This window comes from Scyliorhinus torazame, chromosome 14, assembly GCF_047496885.1.
Source record: "Scyliorhinus torazame isolate Kashiwa2021f chromosome 14, sScyTor2.1, whole genome shotgun sequence".
Lineage (NCBI taxonomy): Eukaryota > Metazoa > Chordata > Chondrichthyes > Carcharhiniformes > Scyliorhinidae > Scyliorhinus > Scyliorhinus torazame.
The window spans coordinates 121,793,407-121,809,804 of NC_092720.1; the positions used below are offsets into that span (position 1 = coordinate 121,793,407).

A 16,398-nucleotide genomic window follows, 5' to 3' on the forward strand; every position below is an offset into this window, starting at 1 on the left:
ATCCATGTCGATGATCTGGCACGACTTGCAGAGATTGCCATGGCAGGGTTGTGTGGTGTCGTGGTCACTGTTCTGAAGACTGGGTAGTTTGCTGCAAACAATGGTTCGTTTGAGGTTGCGCGGTTGTTTGAAGGCAAGTAGTGGGGGTGTGGGGATGACCTTGGCAAGATGTTCATCGTCATCAATGACGTGTTGAAGGCTGTGAAGAAGATGACGTAATTTCTCCGCTCCGGGGAAGTACCGGACGACGAAGGGTATTCTGTCGGTTGTGTCCCATGTTTGTCTTCTGAGGAGGTCGGTGCGGTTTTTCACTGTGGCGCGTTGGAACTGTTGATCGATGAGTCGAGTGCCATATCCCGTTCGTACGAGGGCATCTTTCAACGTCTGTAGATGTCTGTTACGCTCCTCCTCGTCTGAGCAGATCCTGTGTATACGGAGCGCTTGTCCATCGGGGATAGCTTCTTTAATGTGTTTAGGGTGGAAGCTGGAGAAGTGGAGCATCGTGAGGTTATCCGTGGGTTTGCGGTAAAGCGAAGTGCTGAGGTGACCGTCCTTGATGGAGACGATTGTGTCCAAGAATGCAACTGATTTTGGAGAGTAGTCCATGGTGAGTCTGATGGTTGGATGGAACTTATTAATGTCATCGTGTAGTCGTTTCAGTGATTCTTCGCCGTGGGTCCAAAGGAACAAAATGTCATCGATGTATCTGGTGTATAATGTCGGTTGAAGGTCCTGTGCGGTGAGTAGGTCCTGTTCAAACTTGTGCATGAAGATGTTGGCGTATTGGGGTCCGAATCTGGTCCCCATGGCTGTTCCGTGCGTCTGGATGAAGAACTTGTTGTCGAAGGCGAAGACGTTGTGATCCAGAATGTGATCCAGAACGAGATGCCCTCGTACGAACGGGATATGGCACTCGACTCAACGAGCGACAGTTCCAACGCGCCACAGTGAAAAACCGCACCGACCTCCTCAGAAGACAAACATGGGACACAACCGACAGAATACCCTTCGCCGTCCAGTACTTCCCCGGAGCGGAGAAACTACGTCATCTTCTTCACAGCCTTCAACACATCATTGATGACGATGAACATCTTGCCAAGGTCATCCCCACACCCCCACTACTTGCCTTCAAACAACTGCGCAACCTCAAACGAACCATTGTTTGCAGCAAACTACCCAGTCTTCAGAACAGTGACCACGACACCACACAACCCTGCCATGGCAATCTCTGCAAGTCGTGCCAGATCATCGACATGGATACCACTATTACACGTGAGAACACCACCCACCAGGTACGCGGTACATACTCGTGCGACTCGGCCAACGTTGTCTACCTCATACGCTACAGGAAAGGATGTCCCGAAGCGTGGTACATTGGCGAGACCATGTAGACGCTGCGACAGCGAATGAACGGACATCGCGCAACAATCACCAGGCAGGAATGTTCCCTTCCAGTCGGGGAACACTTCAGCAGTCAAGGGCATTCAGCCTCTGATCTCCGGGTAAGCGTTCTCCAAGGCGACCTTCAGGACACGCGACAACGCAGAATCGCCGAGCAGAAACTTATCGCCACGTTTCGCACACATGAGCGCAGCCTCAACCGGGACCTGGGATTCATGTCACATTACATTCATCCCCCACCATCTGGCCTGCGAATTCCTACCAACTGTCCTGGCTTGATACAATTCACACCTCTTTAACCTGGGGTTACCCCATCTCTGGATCTGTAAAGATTTAATCACCTGCTAATGGTCGCATTCCTAGCATTGTTTGGCATCTTTGAATTTGTCTACATATGTGTTTCTGGAACATATCTCTTCATTCACCTGAGGAAGGAGCAGCGCTCCGAAAGCTAGTGACATCGAAACAAACCTGTTGGACTTTAACCTGGTGTTGTAAGACTTCGTACGGTGTTAGTGGATGCAGAGGTGAATGTTTTGGTGGGTGTTCGGGAATGCAGAGGTGAATGTTTTGGTAGGTGTCAGTGAATGCAGAGGTGAATGTTTTGGTGGGTGTCAGTGAATGCAGAGGTGAATGTTTATTGGGTGTCAGTGAATGAAGAGGTGAATGTTTTAGTGGGTGTCAGTGAATGCAGAGGTGACTGTTTTGGTGGGTGTTAGTGAATGCAGAGGTGAATGTTTATTGGGTGTCAGTGAATGCAGAGGTGAATGTTTTGGTGGGTGTTAGTGAATGCAGAGGTGAATGTTTATTGGGTGTCAGTGAATGAAGAGGTGAATGTTTTAGTGGGTGTCAGTGAATGCAGAGATGAATGTTTATTGGGTGTCAGTGAATGAAGAGGTGAATGTTTTAGTGGGTGTCAGTGAATGCAGAGGTGAATGTTTTAGTGGGTGTCGGTGAATGCAGAGGTGAATGTTTTGGTGGTGTTGGTGAATGCAGAGGTGAATGTTTTGGTGGGTGTCAGTGAATGCAGAGGTGAATGTTTTAGTGGGTGTCAGTGAATGAAGAGGTGAATGTTTTAGTGGGTGTCAGTGAATGCAGAGGTGAACGTTTATTGGGTGTCAGTGAATGCAGAGGTGAATGTTTTAGTGGGTGTCAGTGAATGCAGAGGTGAATGTTTTAGTGGGTGTCAGTGAATGCAGAGGTGAATGTTTTAGTGGGTGTCAGTGAATGCAGAGGTGAATGTTTTAGTGGGTGTCAGTGAATGCAGAGGTGAATGTTTTAGTGGGTGTCAGTGAATGCAGAGGTGAATGTTTTAGTGGGTGTCAGTGAATGAAGAGGTGAATGTTTTAGTGGGCTGTGGGTGAGACAGGCGATGAGTTGGGGCCGGTTTTGTTGTAGTTAAAATCAAGCACGTGTTGTTATTGCTGTATGTCTGACAGGAGTTTTGAGGAAGTGGAGCTCAGTCTGGCTTGGTCGCGGACAGGAGAGGCTGTTTGTAGGCGCCCTGAAGCGGCGACTCCGTTCGAAGCAGGCAGCGGGGGATTTGGATGGAATAAAGTGAAGGAAGATGAACGACCGGTGGTATCATGAGGACATCTCCCGACCCATGGCCGAGACCCTGCTCGCCAAGGCGGCACAGGACGGCAGCTTCCTGGTCCGACACAGCGAGTCATTCGAAGGAGCATTAGCCCTGTGTTTGCTGTAAGTCTGGGTATAGTCGGGGCAGAGTATAACTAAACAATCCAACCTCACTGCGGAGGGTAGGAGAGAGGGCAAACTGTCTCTACCAAAGTGGCTTTCACGGGCTGTCTCCGGGCTGCTCTGTCCAGATGTTGGTTGCTATGAAAGCAGCATTAGTGTGCACATCTCATAGCACAGTGCAGGGAGAACTCCGAACTCTTTATCGAGCCTATTGCTCCCCCGATTGGCATCCCCCAATCCTCTGATCGCCCCGGGTGGTGAGTGATCGCTGATCAAAGCCACAGATCTCCCCCTCAGGCTCGACATTTATTGATCTGCCTCCCGCCTGATCCTCCAGCTCTGAGCCCAAACTGGCCAATGGCAGGAGAATGGTTAAAAGTGCACTGAGCAACTCAGCCTGTTGAGAAAAGAGGAACTGCCCAGCACCTGTCACTTCGGTGCAGATTGTAAAGTATTGACTGAATCATTATGAGTTACACCCGTGATTGAAAAAACACCCCACTGTTCCCTCGCAACCCCTCACCAACATCAGTATATTCTTTTCAAAAAATGCTCTGTCGTGAATTGTCACTTGCTGCCATCATAGTTGCTTAGATGCCTTTCCATTTTGGGAAGCTAATCTCTGTGACAAAATGTGATCTAATTGCAAACTTCTTTTTCAATTGGCAATATCCTGGAGCTAGATTTAATCTCATTTATCTCCATCCTTTCTGTTTCTCGATACTCCAAAGTGGACCCAGAGAGTGGAGGGTTGTTCAATCCATTATTTTGTTCACTGGCCAGCGATTATTTTTTGAGACTGGCCTCCATCACCAGCAAGATTGGTTATAAACCCCACCAGTCCCTTCATCATGCTTTTCCCTCTCATTATCATTCTTCGCCGTACACGGTTCCAACAACTTTGCTTTGACTTTCAATATGTCCTGATAGTTTGTTCCTGAATCGAACACTCCTCTTTCTAACACACAATACAAGGCAGCATTAATAAACCTGCAGGATGGGCAAATTAATTTCAATTTCAATGTAGAGCATTGTGAGGTATCACATTTTGTTAGAAAGAATAAAATGGCCACATATTGCTTGGAAATTAAGTGCCTTAATAGGATAGAGGATCCAAGGGATTTTTGTGATGCATAACTTGCTTGTGTAGGTAGAGACACAAGATGGGCAGCATGGTGACACAATGGTTTGCACTGCTGCCTCACAGCGCCAGCGACCCGGGTTTCATTCCAGCCTTGGGTGACTGTATGGAGTTTTCACATTCTCCCCTTGTCTGAGTGGGTTTCCTCCGGGAGATCCAGTTTTCTCCCACAGTCCAAAGATGTGCATGTTAGGTGGATTAGCCATGCTAAATTGCCCCTTAGTGTCCAGTGAGGTGCAGGTTATGTTGGGGCTGAGGGGATAGGATGGGGTGGACAGAGGAGTGGCCTGGGTAGAGTGCTCTTTCGGAGAGTTGGTGCAGATGTGATGGGCCAAATGGCCTCCTTCTGCACTAGGGTTCTATGATAATGTCACAAAGATGTAACTCAAACATTGGGGTGCATTTACAAAGGACTAGAATTGAAAGTCAAAGAAGTTATGTTAAATCTGCACAGGCACATTGGTTTAACTGCACTTGGCGGACAGTGAACAGTTCTTGTCTTCATGCTATAGAAATTATATAGAGGCTTTGGAGAAAGTACAGAAAGTTTCACAAAGATGGTATCAGAACTGAGAAGATATACTTATCAACAAAGTCTGTGTAGGCTGTGGCTCTTTTCTCTTGAACAGAGAAGGCTGAGAGATGACCTGATAGAGTTCTTTAAAACTCTGAAAGGTATTTGATGGGGTAAACATGTTTACCTGTGTGGGGAACACCAAAACTAGACCAATAAATACAAAATTGTCACTAATCGATCCAGTAGGTAATTCAGGAAAAAACAAACATGTTCACTCCTTTATGTGGTAAGGATATGGAATTTATTCCAACAAGGAGTGCTTGAGATGAATAGCGAATGGGAGATGGGGGCTTTGGTTTGTTGACTGACTGGGATGTTGGTGACTTTTTTTCTTCTGTTGTTTAGCCTGTTGGGGGCTGATTAGGTGAAGCTGATGATTCACACTGACATTGAGCTTAGTCCTGTTGAGTGTGTGGTTTCATGATTACAGAAAGAGTCTTTTTTCCATCTGAAACACACAGCTTGTGGGCCACACCATGGTTGTTTCAATGGTATTTGACGATGGTAAACCTCAACAGCTTCCGTAAGTTCTGCATCTCAGCCAGTCATGAGCTTATGTTCTGTATTTGCGTTTGTTTCCTCTCTGAGGGAATATCTTGTTTTCTCAACTACTGAACACCAGGAACAGGAGAAGGCCATTCCGCTCCTTCTGTCCCATTGTTCATTTTGTTCATAGCTGACAGGTATCTTAAATTCATCTCCCCTACCTCGATTCCATGTCCCTTAAGATCCTACCTAATGAAAACCTAGCAATCTCAGTTTTGAAATTGTCCAACATATTTTAAGGGAGAGAATTCCACATTCCCTTCATGTGAAGAAATTTGCCTTCTGTCACTGGCAAATAGCTTAGTTCTAATTTTAAGGTTAAAACCCTCTGCACTCTGATACCAGAGGAAACAGTTGCTCTTTATCTGCCCTAGCAAATCTTTTAATCCTCCTACCCAGGCCAGTCAGAAAACTTGATTTTTGAGGGAATACAAACCTCTGCGGACTGCTGTGGAGCAGTAAAGAACTCGTCACATGGCTATTCAAAGATATATGTTGAGTCATACCACTCAATAGCAAAGTAGGCCAGAGGTCTGGCTAGCTCGAAGAGGGAAGAAAATGGGCTTATTTTGCGAAACAATGGTTTGAGCTGACGAATAGGAGGGAAAAACAACAGTATGTTTCTAGGAAAATATCTGTGGGATTCAACCCCTGGCTACTGGGAGCTTTTCTGAGAAACTGCAGCGACTTGAGTGGATAGGTTCGAAAACAATTCAATGTTCACAACAGCCTGGAAAAGGTTGAATTTCCCCTGGGCTTTCTATTCAATGTCAATCTGTACTGATTTGTAACTGTCGGATGGTTATGAACTTACAGATCAAGCTCTCACTTCCCCTTTCACTGTCTGCCTCACATCTTTCAGTAACCTCTGCTTGGATTCACGAATGTCCCGGCAGTTTGGGCAGTTTGCATGCTTCCATCCAATCACCAAATGGGATGTTCGCATACTTCCAATTCCGTTGATGTGGATTTGAGGGACACTTTGAATTGCTCGAGAGGTATGGGGGCTTAGAACAATATTTATAAGTGGAAGAGGTCAGAGATTGAGGATAAAACGAACAAAGATAACCTTACCACAATATCACATTTCAAAGTTAACTGTCAGTGGCTTACTACCTTTCTCCTCACTTTAGGCCTTTCATAAAACCCTTTGACAATGTTTTTCACCACCCCTGTTAAAACCTTCCGCTCTCTGTGAATTGTCTTGAAAATCTTTCTATTTAAGATGGTACAATAAAGGACATTATCATTCTTCGTAGGGTGCACAGTCTCCCCGTGTCTGTGTGGGTCTCACCCCCACAATCCAAAGATGTGCAGGGTAGGTGGATTGGCCACGCTAAATTGCCCCTCAATTGAAAAAGAAAATGAATTGGGTACTCTAAATTTATTTTTAAAAATCATTCTTTATAGAGAATTTAACGGTGTGGGTTAATGCAGTGGATTGAGTTGTTCTTCACGATAGATTCCGAACGATGAAGGCAATATGCTTTTCAGGGCTGAATGGAGTAGTCCCCTTCCCTATCCCATTCACCATGCCCTTTACAAAAGGATATCCCCCCCACCCCCCAAGTGCAAAATGATTCACTTTGGCTGTAAGGTTAGAGAAGTACAATATCTATTGAATGGCATGAAACTTGTAAATGCTGACGTTCAGAGAGACTTACCGCCTTAGGCGTACTCATAAAAGGAAGACAGAAAGTTAGCATGCCCTTACACCAAGCAACTAGGAAGCCAAGTTGGATGTTGGCTTTTATTTCAAAGAGTTTAATTCTATAAGGAGGTCTTGGTCCTGGTACATGGCTTTGGTGAGACCACACGTGGAATACTTTGGGCAGTTATGGTCTCCATATTTAAGGAAGGATATATATGAGGTGGTACAGTGAAGGTGCATTGGTTTGATTCCTGGGATAAGATGGCAAGTGTTGACGCCAGCATCAAAACTGGCCTGAGCGACTCCGGCGTCAGTGGGCCTCCAGGCCCACTCATTCACCCCTTACTTGGGGGCTAGAACGGCGTAGGAGTGCTGTGCGCTGCTCCGGCGTCAAAAGCCGGCACGTCACGTCCGGCGCGGGTCCGCCCATGCGCGCCACGGCCGTCTCCGGGCTGGCCCGCAGGCAACATGGCGGAGCCCTACCGGGGCCCAGCACAGAGGAACATAGGTCCCCTCGGAATTAGCGCGCCCGCTGATCAGTTGCTCCTGATCGCGGGCCTGCCCACCGTGGAGGCCCCCCCCAGGAGTCGGCTCACCCCCCCCCCCCCGCCCCCCGGATGGCCCCCGCAGCCAGAACGCTGAGGTCCCGCAGGGTAGGACCATATGCAAACGACAGTGGCGGGACCCGGCGGGCACTTGGCCCGTCGAGCCTGCAGATTCGCCGCGGGGGCCGCTTTCGACGGCCCCCGACCGATGCTGTGGCGACCGCGCCAGCGCGATTGGCACCGATTCTCTGGCCGCCGGAGAATCGGCAGCCCGGGGTCGGAGCAGCGTGGCGGGATTCGCGCGCCCCGAATCCCGGACAGTGTCCTATGATGAGAGGTTGAGCAAATTGAATCTACACGGTCTAGAGTTCAGGAGAATGAGAGTTGATCCGATCGAAATGCACAATATCCTGAAGGGGCTTGACAGGCTAGGTGCTGAGAGGTTGCTTCTCCTGGCTGGGGAATCTAAAGCACAGGGATCAGCCTAAGGGTAAGCAGATGACCATTTGGGACTGAGGTGAGAAAGAATTTCTTCACTCAAAGGGTTGTGAATATTTGGCATTCTCCACCCCAGAGGGTTGTGGATGCACCATTATTGAATATATTTATGTCTGCGGTGGACAGATTGTTGGTCTCTTAGAGAACCAAGGATAATGGGGAGTGGGTGGGAAAGTGGAATTCAGGGAGAAGGACAGCTACGGTTGTATTTTATGGTGGAGCAGGCTCGAGGGGCCGAATGGTCTTCCTGCTCCTATTTCTTATGTGCTTATGATCTTAAAATGTAAGTCTGGATTGTGAGTAACACTAATAGAGTGTAACTGACACTCTGACATTAGCTATAATGGGCGACTAACACTGATATTCGACTGAGGAGGAGGCTCAAGGGGAGACATTGGGCTCAGTAGAGTCTGTTTTGTAGGCATAACAGTGGAAGATGGCTCGGATCCAGGCGGCACTTCTGATAGGAAATTCCTAAATACCATCTTCATGAGTAGTTTTTCACACTCACACCTACTGATCATTGGCAGGCAGATTGTGACACAATCAGAGTGCAAATCTGGTTTGTCAGCAGCATTGCCATTTTCAAATGCTCCGCTCCAGCCTATGTCCTGTCTTAATTTTGTACAACCAAACAGAAAATTAAATTCTGTGAAGGACTCTCCGCCAGTGCTATATACAGGGATCATAAACGACTTGCAGTTAATGTACTGGGTTATTTCGCCTGGCTGTGCTTGCCTAATGTTTAACTAGATTACAGTGAGTGGTCCGGCAGATGCTGAAGTAATTTCTTTATTGATTTAAATACTGGTGCTGAAGTAAGTTGCTTCCAGAGATATTAGGCCTGCTAGGCGTTTCTCTGAGCATTAAGTGAAACTGGATGAATAAAGAGAGGTCATGCAGAGCAGGACAAACGCCTAGAAGACGGAGGAGGAGCAGGGCTTTCAATGGGAAGCCATATTTACCCAGGCTCATTAAGAGAGCACCTCTTAGTTCAAATTCACTGAGGACCAATGCTTGAAATGAAATGAAATGAAAATTGCTTATTGTCACAAGTAGGCTTCAAATGAAGTTACTGTGAAAAGCCCCTAGTCGCCACATTCCGGCGCCTATTCAGGGAGGCTGTTACGGGAACAGCTTTGCTTCAACAAACTGCTGCAGCCACCCTTGCAGCTTCAAAGTAGGGCAAGGATACGCATTGTCTAAGGCTGTCAAGGTGACAGTGAGTCTTAACTTTTATATGTCTGTCTCTTTCTAGGCTGCTGTTGAAGGTATAAGCAATATCTCACGGTTTGCCACCATGGCTACATTAGCTTTCCTGACGCCCAAAGTTAAAAATAATCCCCAGAATCTTCAATTTTAAATCCTTCACGATGAAAATCCCTTGTATCATCATCTACGATCTAATCCGCCCCACACCTTGAGTTAAAAAAACAGACAACAGTGACACAGAGGGGCAGCATGGTGGCACATTGGTTAGCATTGCTGCCTACGGCGCTGAGGACCCGGGTTCGAATCCCGGCCCTGGGTCACTGTCTGTGTGGAGTTTGCACATTCTCCCCGTGTCTCCGTGGGTTTCGCCCCCACAACCCAAAAGATGTGCAGGATAGGCGAATTGGCCATGCTAAATTGCCCCTCAATTGGAAAAAAATAATTGGGTACTCTAAATTAAAAAAAAACACTAACACAGAATGTTCCAGAATCTTTCAAAATAAAGCTGTCAAAGGATGGTCCTAAATTTTACTCTGACATTCCTATTATTTTTTTTATTCTCCAGTGCTTCTTCTGAAACATTTGCATGTCTAAAGAAATATGCATTTTTATAACATCTTTCAGAACTTCAGGGTGACTCATTTTACAGCCAATGAAATGTGATCACTGTAATATTTTAATGTAGGAAATACAGCACATAATTTGCATTCAGCAAGCACCCACACTTAGAAAAGTGATATTGATCAGACGACCTGTTTTTGGTGGCGTTGGTTGAGGGATCAATATTGGCCAGAACACCAGGGAGATCTGCCCTGTTACACATCGGAGTTGTGGCCCAGGCAAATTACTTTAACAGGAGAGGCCAAATGGGGCCTTGCTTTAACATCTCATCTGAAAGATGTCCCCTCCGATGTGCAGCATTTCCTCTGTACTGTGCTGGATGTATTGGCCTTGATTATGTGCTTGAATCTTTGGAATGGAACTTGAATCCACAACTTTGCAATTCAGAGGCAAATTCTCTGACACAAAACCACTACTGAGAGCTAAAATAAGCCGTGTCATCGCTCATAAAAGCGAAAGTATCAACGGCAGCAATCTTACTTCTGAGTCAAAAAGGTTGCAGGCTCGAGTTCCATTCCGAATACTTGAGTATCTAACCCTGAAGGCCAATATCAACCCTATCCAGCGGGGACAGAAATTGGGCACTTGGCAGTTAAAATTACTCAGGTGATCCCTCCACTCTGGAAATTCCAATAACTCACCTGCTCTTCTGAATGGGCAACAGGGAGACACGCCTAAAGCCAGTGGGGTCCTTTTTAATATTTGCATATTGGGTCCTGATGATGCCACCAGGATTCCAACTTTCCCTAGATGGCCTGAACATGTCGTGACAGTGAATTTCCTGCCAGCTCTGAACAACAGAGCCAGAGATTGGAGTCAGAAGTGGCCCAGAAATGGTTAAGTATTTTCTTAAATTTCCTTGAAGGACCAGGAGAAGTAGGCATGTTCCTCCAGACGAGTAAGGAAAGTATAGACCATTCTTGTGAAGATCTTGCCCCCCACCCCCTCAACAGTCCTGATCACGGGGGCTCCTACAGCATTGTAGAGATACAAAATGACAAAATAAGGTTTCCCTTAGACTCTTCCATCAGGCGCTTCTAGGTCTGGTGCAACATAGATTGGTTCATTGGTTAATTCTGAGGAGCAACGATGAAGCACTGACTATTGCATCAGTATACCATTTTTCCAATTTCCACACTCGCCAAGCTCTGACGCAGTTAGTGTTCATGAGATGTTTATGACTTTTTACTGTATTGTCCTCAGTAAAGGTACAGGCAGGTTTCTATACTATTCTTTCTTTTCTTTATTTCATGGGATATGGGCATCACTTGACACGGTCAACATTTGTTGGCCATCCCTAATTGCCATGGCTCGCAAGGTCATTTCAGAGGGGCAGTTAAGAGTCAACCACGTTGCTGTGGGTCTGGAGTTCTATACAGGCCAGACCAGGTAAGGATGGCAGATTTCCTTTCCTAAAGGACATTGGTGAACCTGATTGGTTTTAATGATAATGGAGGATAGCTGCACGGTTCAATGCGTTAATGGGCAGAAAACAGACTGCGGGAATAACTGGGTTATTTTCAGGCTGGCAGGCTGTGACTAATGCAGTACGACAGGGATCAGTGCTTGGGCCCATCTATTCACAATCTATATCAATGATTTAGATTAAACGCAGTATTTCCAAGTTTGCAGCTGACACAAAGTGGGTGGAGGTGTGAGTTATGAGGAAGGTGCAAAGGCACTTCAAATAGCGTTAGAGAGGCTAAGCGAGTGGGTAAACATTTAGCAGATGGAATACAATGTGGGGGAAACGTGAGGTTATCCACTTTTGTAGGTAAAATAGAAAGGATTTCTTAAATGGTGACAGGCTGGGAAATGTTGAACTTCAAAGGGACTTGGGAGTCCTTGTTCATGAATCACTGAAAGCTAACATGCAGGTGTAGAAAGCAATTAAGAAGGCAAGTTGTATGTTGACCTTTATTGCAAGAGAATATGAGTTTAGATGTAAGCTTACTGCAATTGTATCGAGCTTTGGTGAGACCACATCTGGAGTATTGTGTGCAATTTTGGTCTTGTTACCTCAGGAAAGGTATACTTGCCATAGAGGAAGTTGAACTAATGGTTCATTAAGTCAATTCCTGGGATGGAAGGATTGTCTTATGAGGAACGATTAAATAGACTGGGCCTTTATTCTCTGGGGTTTAAAAGAATGAGAGTTGATCTCATTTAAAGATACAAAATTCTTACAGGGCTCAACTGGGTTAATGCAGGAAGGATGTTTCCCCTGACTAGGGCAGTCTAAAACCAGGGGACACAGTCTCAGAATAAGGGGGTAGACCAATTTGGACTGCGATAAGGAGCAATTTTTTCATTCAGAGGGTTGTGATTGTTTGGAATTTTCTGCCACAGAGGGCTGTGGTAGATCAGTTATTGAGTATGTTCAAGACTGAGATTGATAGATTTCGACACATTAAAAACACCAAGGGATATGGGGATAATGTAGGAAAATGGTAAAATTGAAGATCAGCCATGATCTCATTGAGTGCTAGAGTGGGCACAAAGGGCCTATTCTATGTCTTAGACTAGCTTTCAATTCCAGGGTTCTTAACTAAATTTAAAGTCCATTAGTTGCAATGGTGAGATTTGAACCCACAGCCTTAGACTGGAACTTCAGATCACGGGTACAGTGACATTGCTGCTACACCACCTGTGTCCCCCTGCTTCGAGGCTTATCAACTTGATTATTTTTTTTGGCAAGCTAATTTGGAATCGCCGAATACTACAAATGTTCAAGGATGAAAATGCTGTAGTGGGATTAACCCACAGGAAAGAGGAAGAAAATGCAAAGTGAACTGGCACTTAGAAGGAGAAGTGCAGTTAGCAGGAAACAACTGTCGGGCTCTGACCAGACCACAGTGCATGAATAAGAAAAGATCCGTTCACGCATCTGGATCACAGACGCTGTACACACTTTCATATACTCTCACATAGTGTATTATGCACGCATGTGTACAAATAGATATACACACTACTCCTTTTAGTCTATACTAATGACCTTGACTCTATACTGGACATAATTTCAAAGTTTGCAGATGACACAAAACGCAGAAATGTAGTCAACAGTGAGGTGAAATAGGAAGACGAAGAATATGAACCTGAACATTCAGAAGTGTGAAGTGATACATCTTAGGAAGGAGAATAAGGAAAGGCAATATAAATTGATCTTAAAGGGAGTGCAGCAATTGAGAGACCTCAAAGTGTGTGTACACAAACCTTGAAGGTGGCAGGACAAATCTAGAGGGTTGTTAGAAAAGCATGTAGGACCCTTGACTTTATAAATAGAGGCACTAGATACCAATGTACAGAAGCTATGCTGCACCTTCATAACACTGGTTAGGCTCCAGCTAGAGTATTGTTTTCAGTTCTGGGCACTACACCTTGGGAAGGATGGCAAGACCTTGGAGATGGTGCAGAGGAGATTTACTAGAATGGTCCTAGAGACCAGGAATTTCAGCCATGCGACGAGACTCGAGAAGCGGGAATTCATCTCCTTGAAGCAGAGGAAGTTAAGAGGAGATTTGATAGAGGTGTCAAAAATCATGTACACTTTGGCAGAGTAAGAGAAAAGAAACTGGTTCCAGTGACGGAAGTGTTGGTAACCGAAAGACACAGATTTTAAACTGAAAGGACGAAAGAACCAGAATAGGGATGAGGAAACAAATGTTTTACACTGCCAGTTATTGTTCGATAATGTTGCATTGCCTGAAAGAGCAGCTGAAGCAGATTCAAGAATAATTTTTGAAAGAGAATTGGAAAATTACTTGAAAAGGCTAGGTGTGGGGGTGGGGGGGGGGAGATGAGCCAGTTCAAGGGACCTACAGCTGCCTCCTGTGCTATGTCAGTTTGATCTTTTAATATTTAATTTAAGTATACATATGTGGCCATATTTATTTATGTGCCTATATTAACACACAAACACACAGAGAAATCCATGCACAAACACCCAGGGACTGAAATGGGTCTACAACAGGAGTGCAAAATGTGTGATTGCAAATCATCAGCCTGTTTTACAATGGGCTCAAATTTATTTTCCATTAGCTTCAACCACAAAGAAGGCTGATTGTGGAGTACTGATTATCGATTTGCTAAGAGTGTCCTACGGCACCAAACATTTTTACCCTCCGTGTCCAGGACAGTGAGTCGGATTAGTCTTTGGGTTTAGGTATCATTAATCCTTGTTGCGCTAAATCTCATCACTCAGGAGCAGACCTTTTTCTCAAGGAGATATGAGGGCATCTCCACGGCAACCAAAGCGATCTCTTTGCTTGTTGTAGCCATCAAACGAGAGCCGGAGGAGTACAAACTCTGGGATTGTTTGAACAGTCAATAATTGGCGCTAGTGATTTCCCCCCAAAATGATTAGCTCCAGGCTTCAATCCTGATCATTAGGCTGGTGAGAGGGAATAAAGCTGTCCCATTGGTTGAGGTCATGAAATGAGTCCGTGAAAGGGAATGAAGTAAGGAAATTCCATAATAATCATGCAGTTTATCTGACAGTCAGTACAGCATAATGGTACAACTGAGAGTGACTGCTGTTAACCTGGTTGTGTATGCTGCTGACAACTGAATGAGTGTTGTCAATGTAGCAGCATCCACCAACAAGAAAATTATCGCAGTTCAGCCTTAGGACTTAGATAAGGTCATTGAGCTGCTGTACCTTCAAGTTTTGGTATTTGAGATTATGCAGGTCCCAGTCTGCTTCAATTAAACATGGCTAGAACAGAACATCCTCCACTCTGTGTCTTATCAGTAATATTCATTAATGTTGATGTTTCATTCTGTGTATCTAGGTAAATCAGAAATAGGAGCAGGAGTAGACCATATGGTCCCCGAACTTGGCCTACTATTTAGGTCTACGGGACTAATAGGCAGCCGGTTTAGCTCACTTGGCTGGACAGCTGGTTCATGATGCAGCACTAGGCCAGCAGCGTGGGTTCAATTCCCATATTGGCTGAGGTTTTTCCTTGAAGGCCCCGCCTTCTCAACCTGGCCCCTTACCTGGGGTGTGGCGATCCTCAGGTTAAATCACTACCAGCCAGCTCTCCCCCTCAAAGTGGAAAACAGCCGATGGTTATCCGGGACTATGGTGACTTTACTTTTGCTAGACTAATACTGGGAAAGGGCAGGTTGTCCTATGAGGAAAAGTTGGACAAGTTAGGCTTTTGTCCATTCAGGTTTAGACGAGTAAGAAGCAACGTGGTCGAACCCTTTATGATCCTGAGAGTATTGACAAGGTGTAGCGGATGTTTCCTCTTGTTGGAGAATCTAGAACTAGAGGTCACTGTTTGAAAATAAGGATCCACTCATTTAAGAGAAAGATGGGGAGGATGTTTTTCTCTCGAGGTGTTACGGTCCGGACCACACCCCCAATTTATATTGGAAAACCGGATATAAATCCAATATAAATCCCAACAATTTTTGAATTTGTAAATTCAAAATTTGTGAGGAAAGGAGTGATTCCACTGACAAATAGCGTTTTGTTGTATTAAAACAAACTTTATTAACATGGGATTAATCCCATTAACATTTAAGGAAAACACAGCTTTTCAATAAACAGTTCTTTAAAAATAAAGGTCTTTGAGTTTACTTTCCCATCTACTTCTAAAATTTCAATTGAGAAAAATCTATGTACCGGTCAAATGCCCCTTATAACCGAAGTTAACACTTAGTGGCTTATAGATTTATTCACAAAGTCCTTGGAGAGCAGCTTTCAGAAGTCAGTCGAAGAAATACAACTCTTTGTCTCAGAACCCAGAGCAGAACTCTAAAAATGAAATTAAAAACAACAGACACAGGACAGGCTGAAAAAACTATAATATAACAGACCCAGGCCCTTCCATGAGTGACATTGCAGTCTGCCTCAACCCCTTAACCACAGCTTTAGCAGACATATATGGCGCGATTTAACTGATAAAAAACAGAGTACCATTTTAGGCGTATTTAGCGGGGTGAACGACTCCACTCCCAACCGGGACTCTGCCCTCAGCGAGGAAGACCCACCGAGACCGCACTTACCTTGTTTCCAGTGCAGGGAGAGTTGCCCCCGCACCCTCTCCCCCCCTCCACCAATCCCCCCATGGCCTCCCCACCGCAGCCACCGCAGCACCTGAAACCCCCCCCACCCCCCCAACACCCTAACTGGCCTGTTAGGATGTCCTCGAGCCCCACCTCATAAGGGCAGGGCACCCGGGGAATGGGCAACCTGGTCCCTAGGCACCTTGGCAGTGCTAGCCTGGCACTCTGGCAATGCCCCATCAGCCTGACAGTGCCACCGAGTGGCACTGTTAGGGTGCCCAGGTGTCAGTGCCAAGGAGCCCGGGTGGCAGCAGGAGTGGCAAGGCACCACCTTGCCCAGAGCCCAATATCCCTGGATCCTCTAATGACCTGGGAGACCCTCCCCAGCTGCTGTTATGCTTGGTCCACATTTGTGTCGATCAGTGCTAAACGGCGCCATGGCAAGGCCTCCCAGGCGTAGGCGTTCATCCTAAGGTTTCGGGAGCATCGA

General features: G+C 45.8%; 1 protein-coding gene across 2 annotated transcripts in view; it reads left to right on the top strand.

The window, feature by feature from the left end:
* Positions 1-2,785: 2,785 nt before the first annotated feature.
* The window catches only part of inpp5d (inositol polyphosphate-5-phosphatase D), a 212,564-nt gene continuing 198,951 nt past the window's right edge, over positions 2,786-16,398 (top strand). For both annotated transcript variants that reach the window (XM_072474741.1, XM_072474742.1), the window contains exon 1: positions 2,786-3,102. In XM_072474741.1, the coding sequence (XP_072330842.1) occupies positions 2,969-3,102 (134 nt within the window). In that variant the 5' untranslated portion in view covers positions 2,786-2,968. The remainder of the gene's footprint in view (positions 3,103-16,398) is intronic.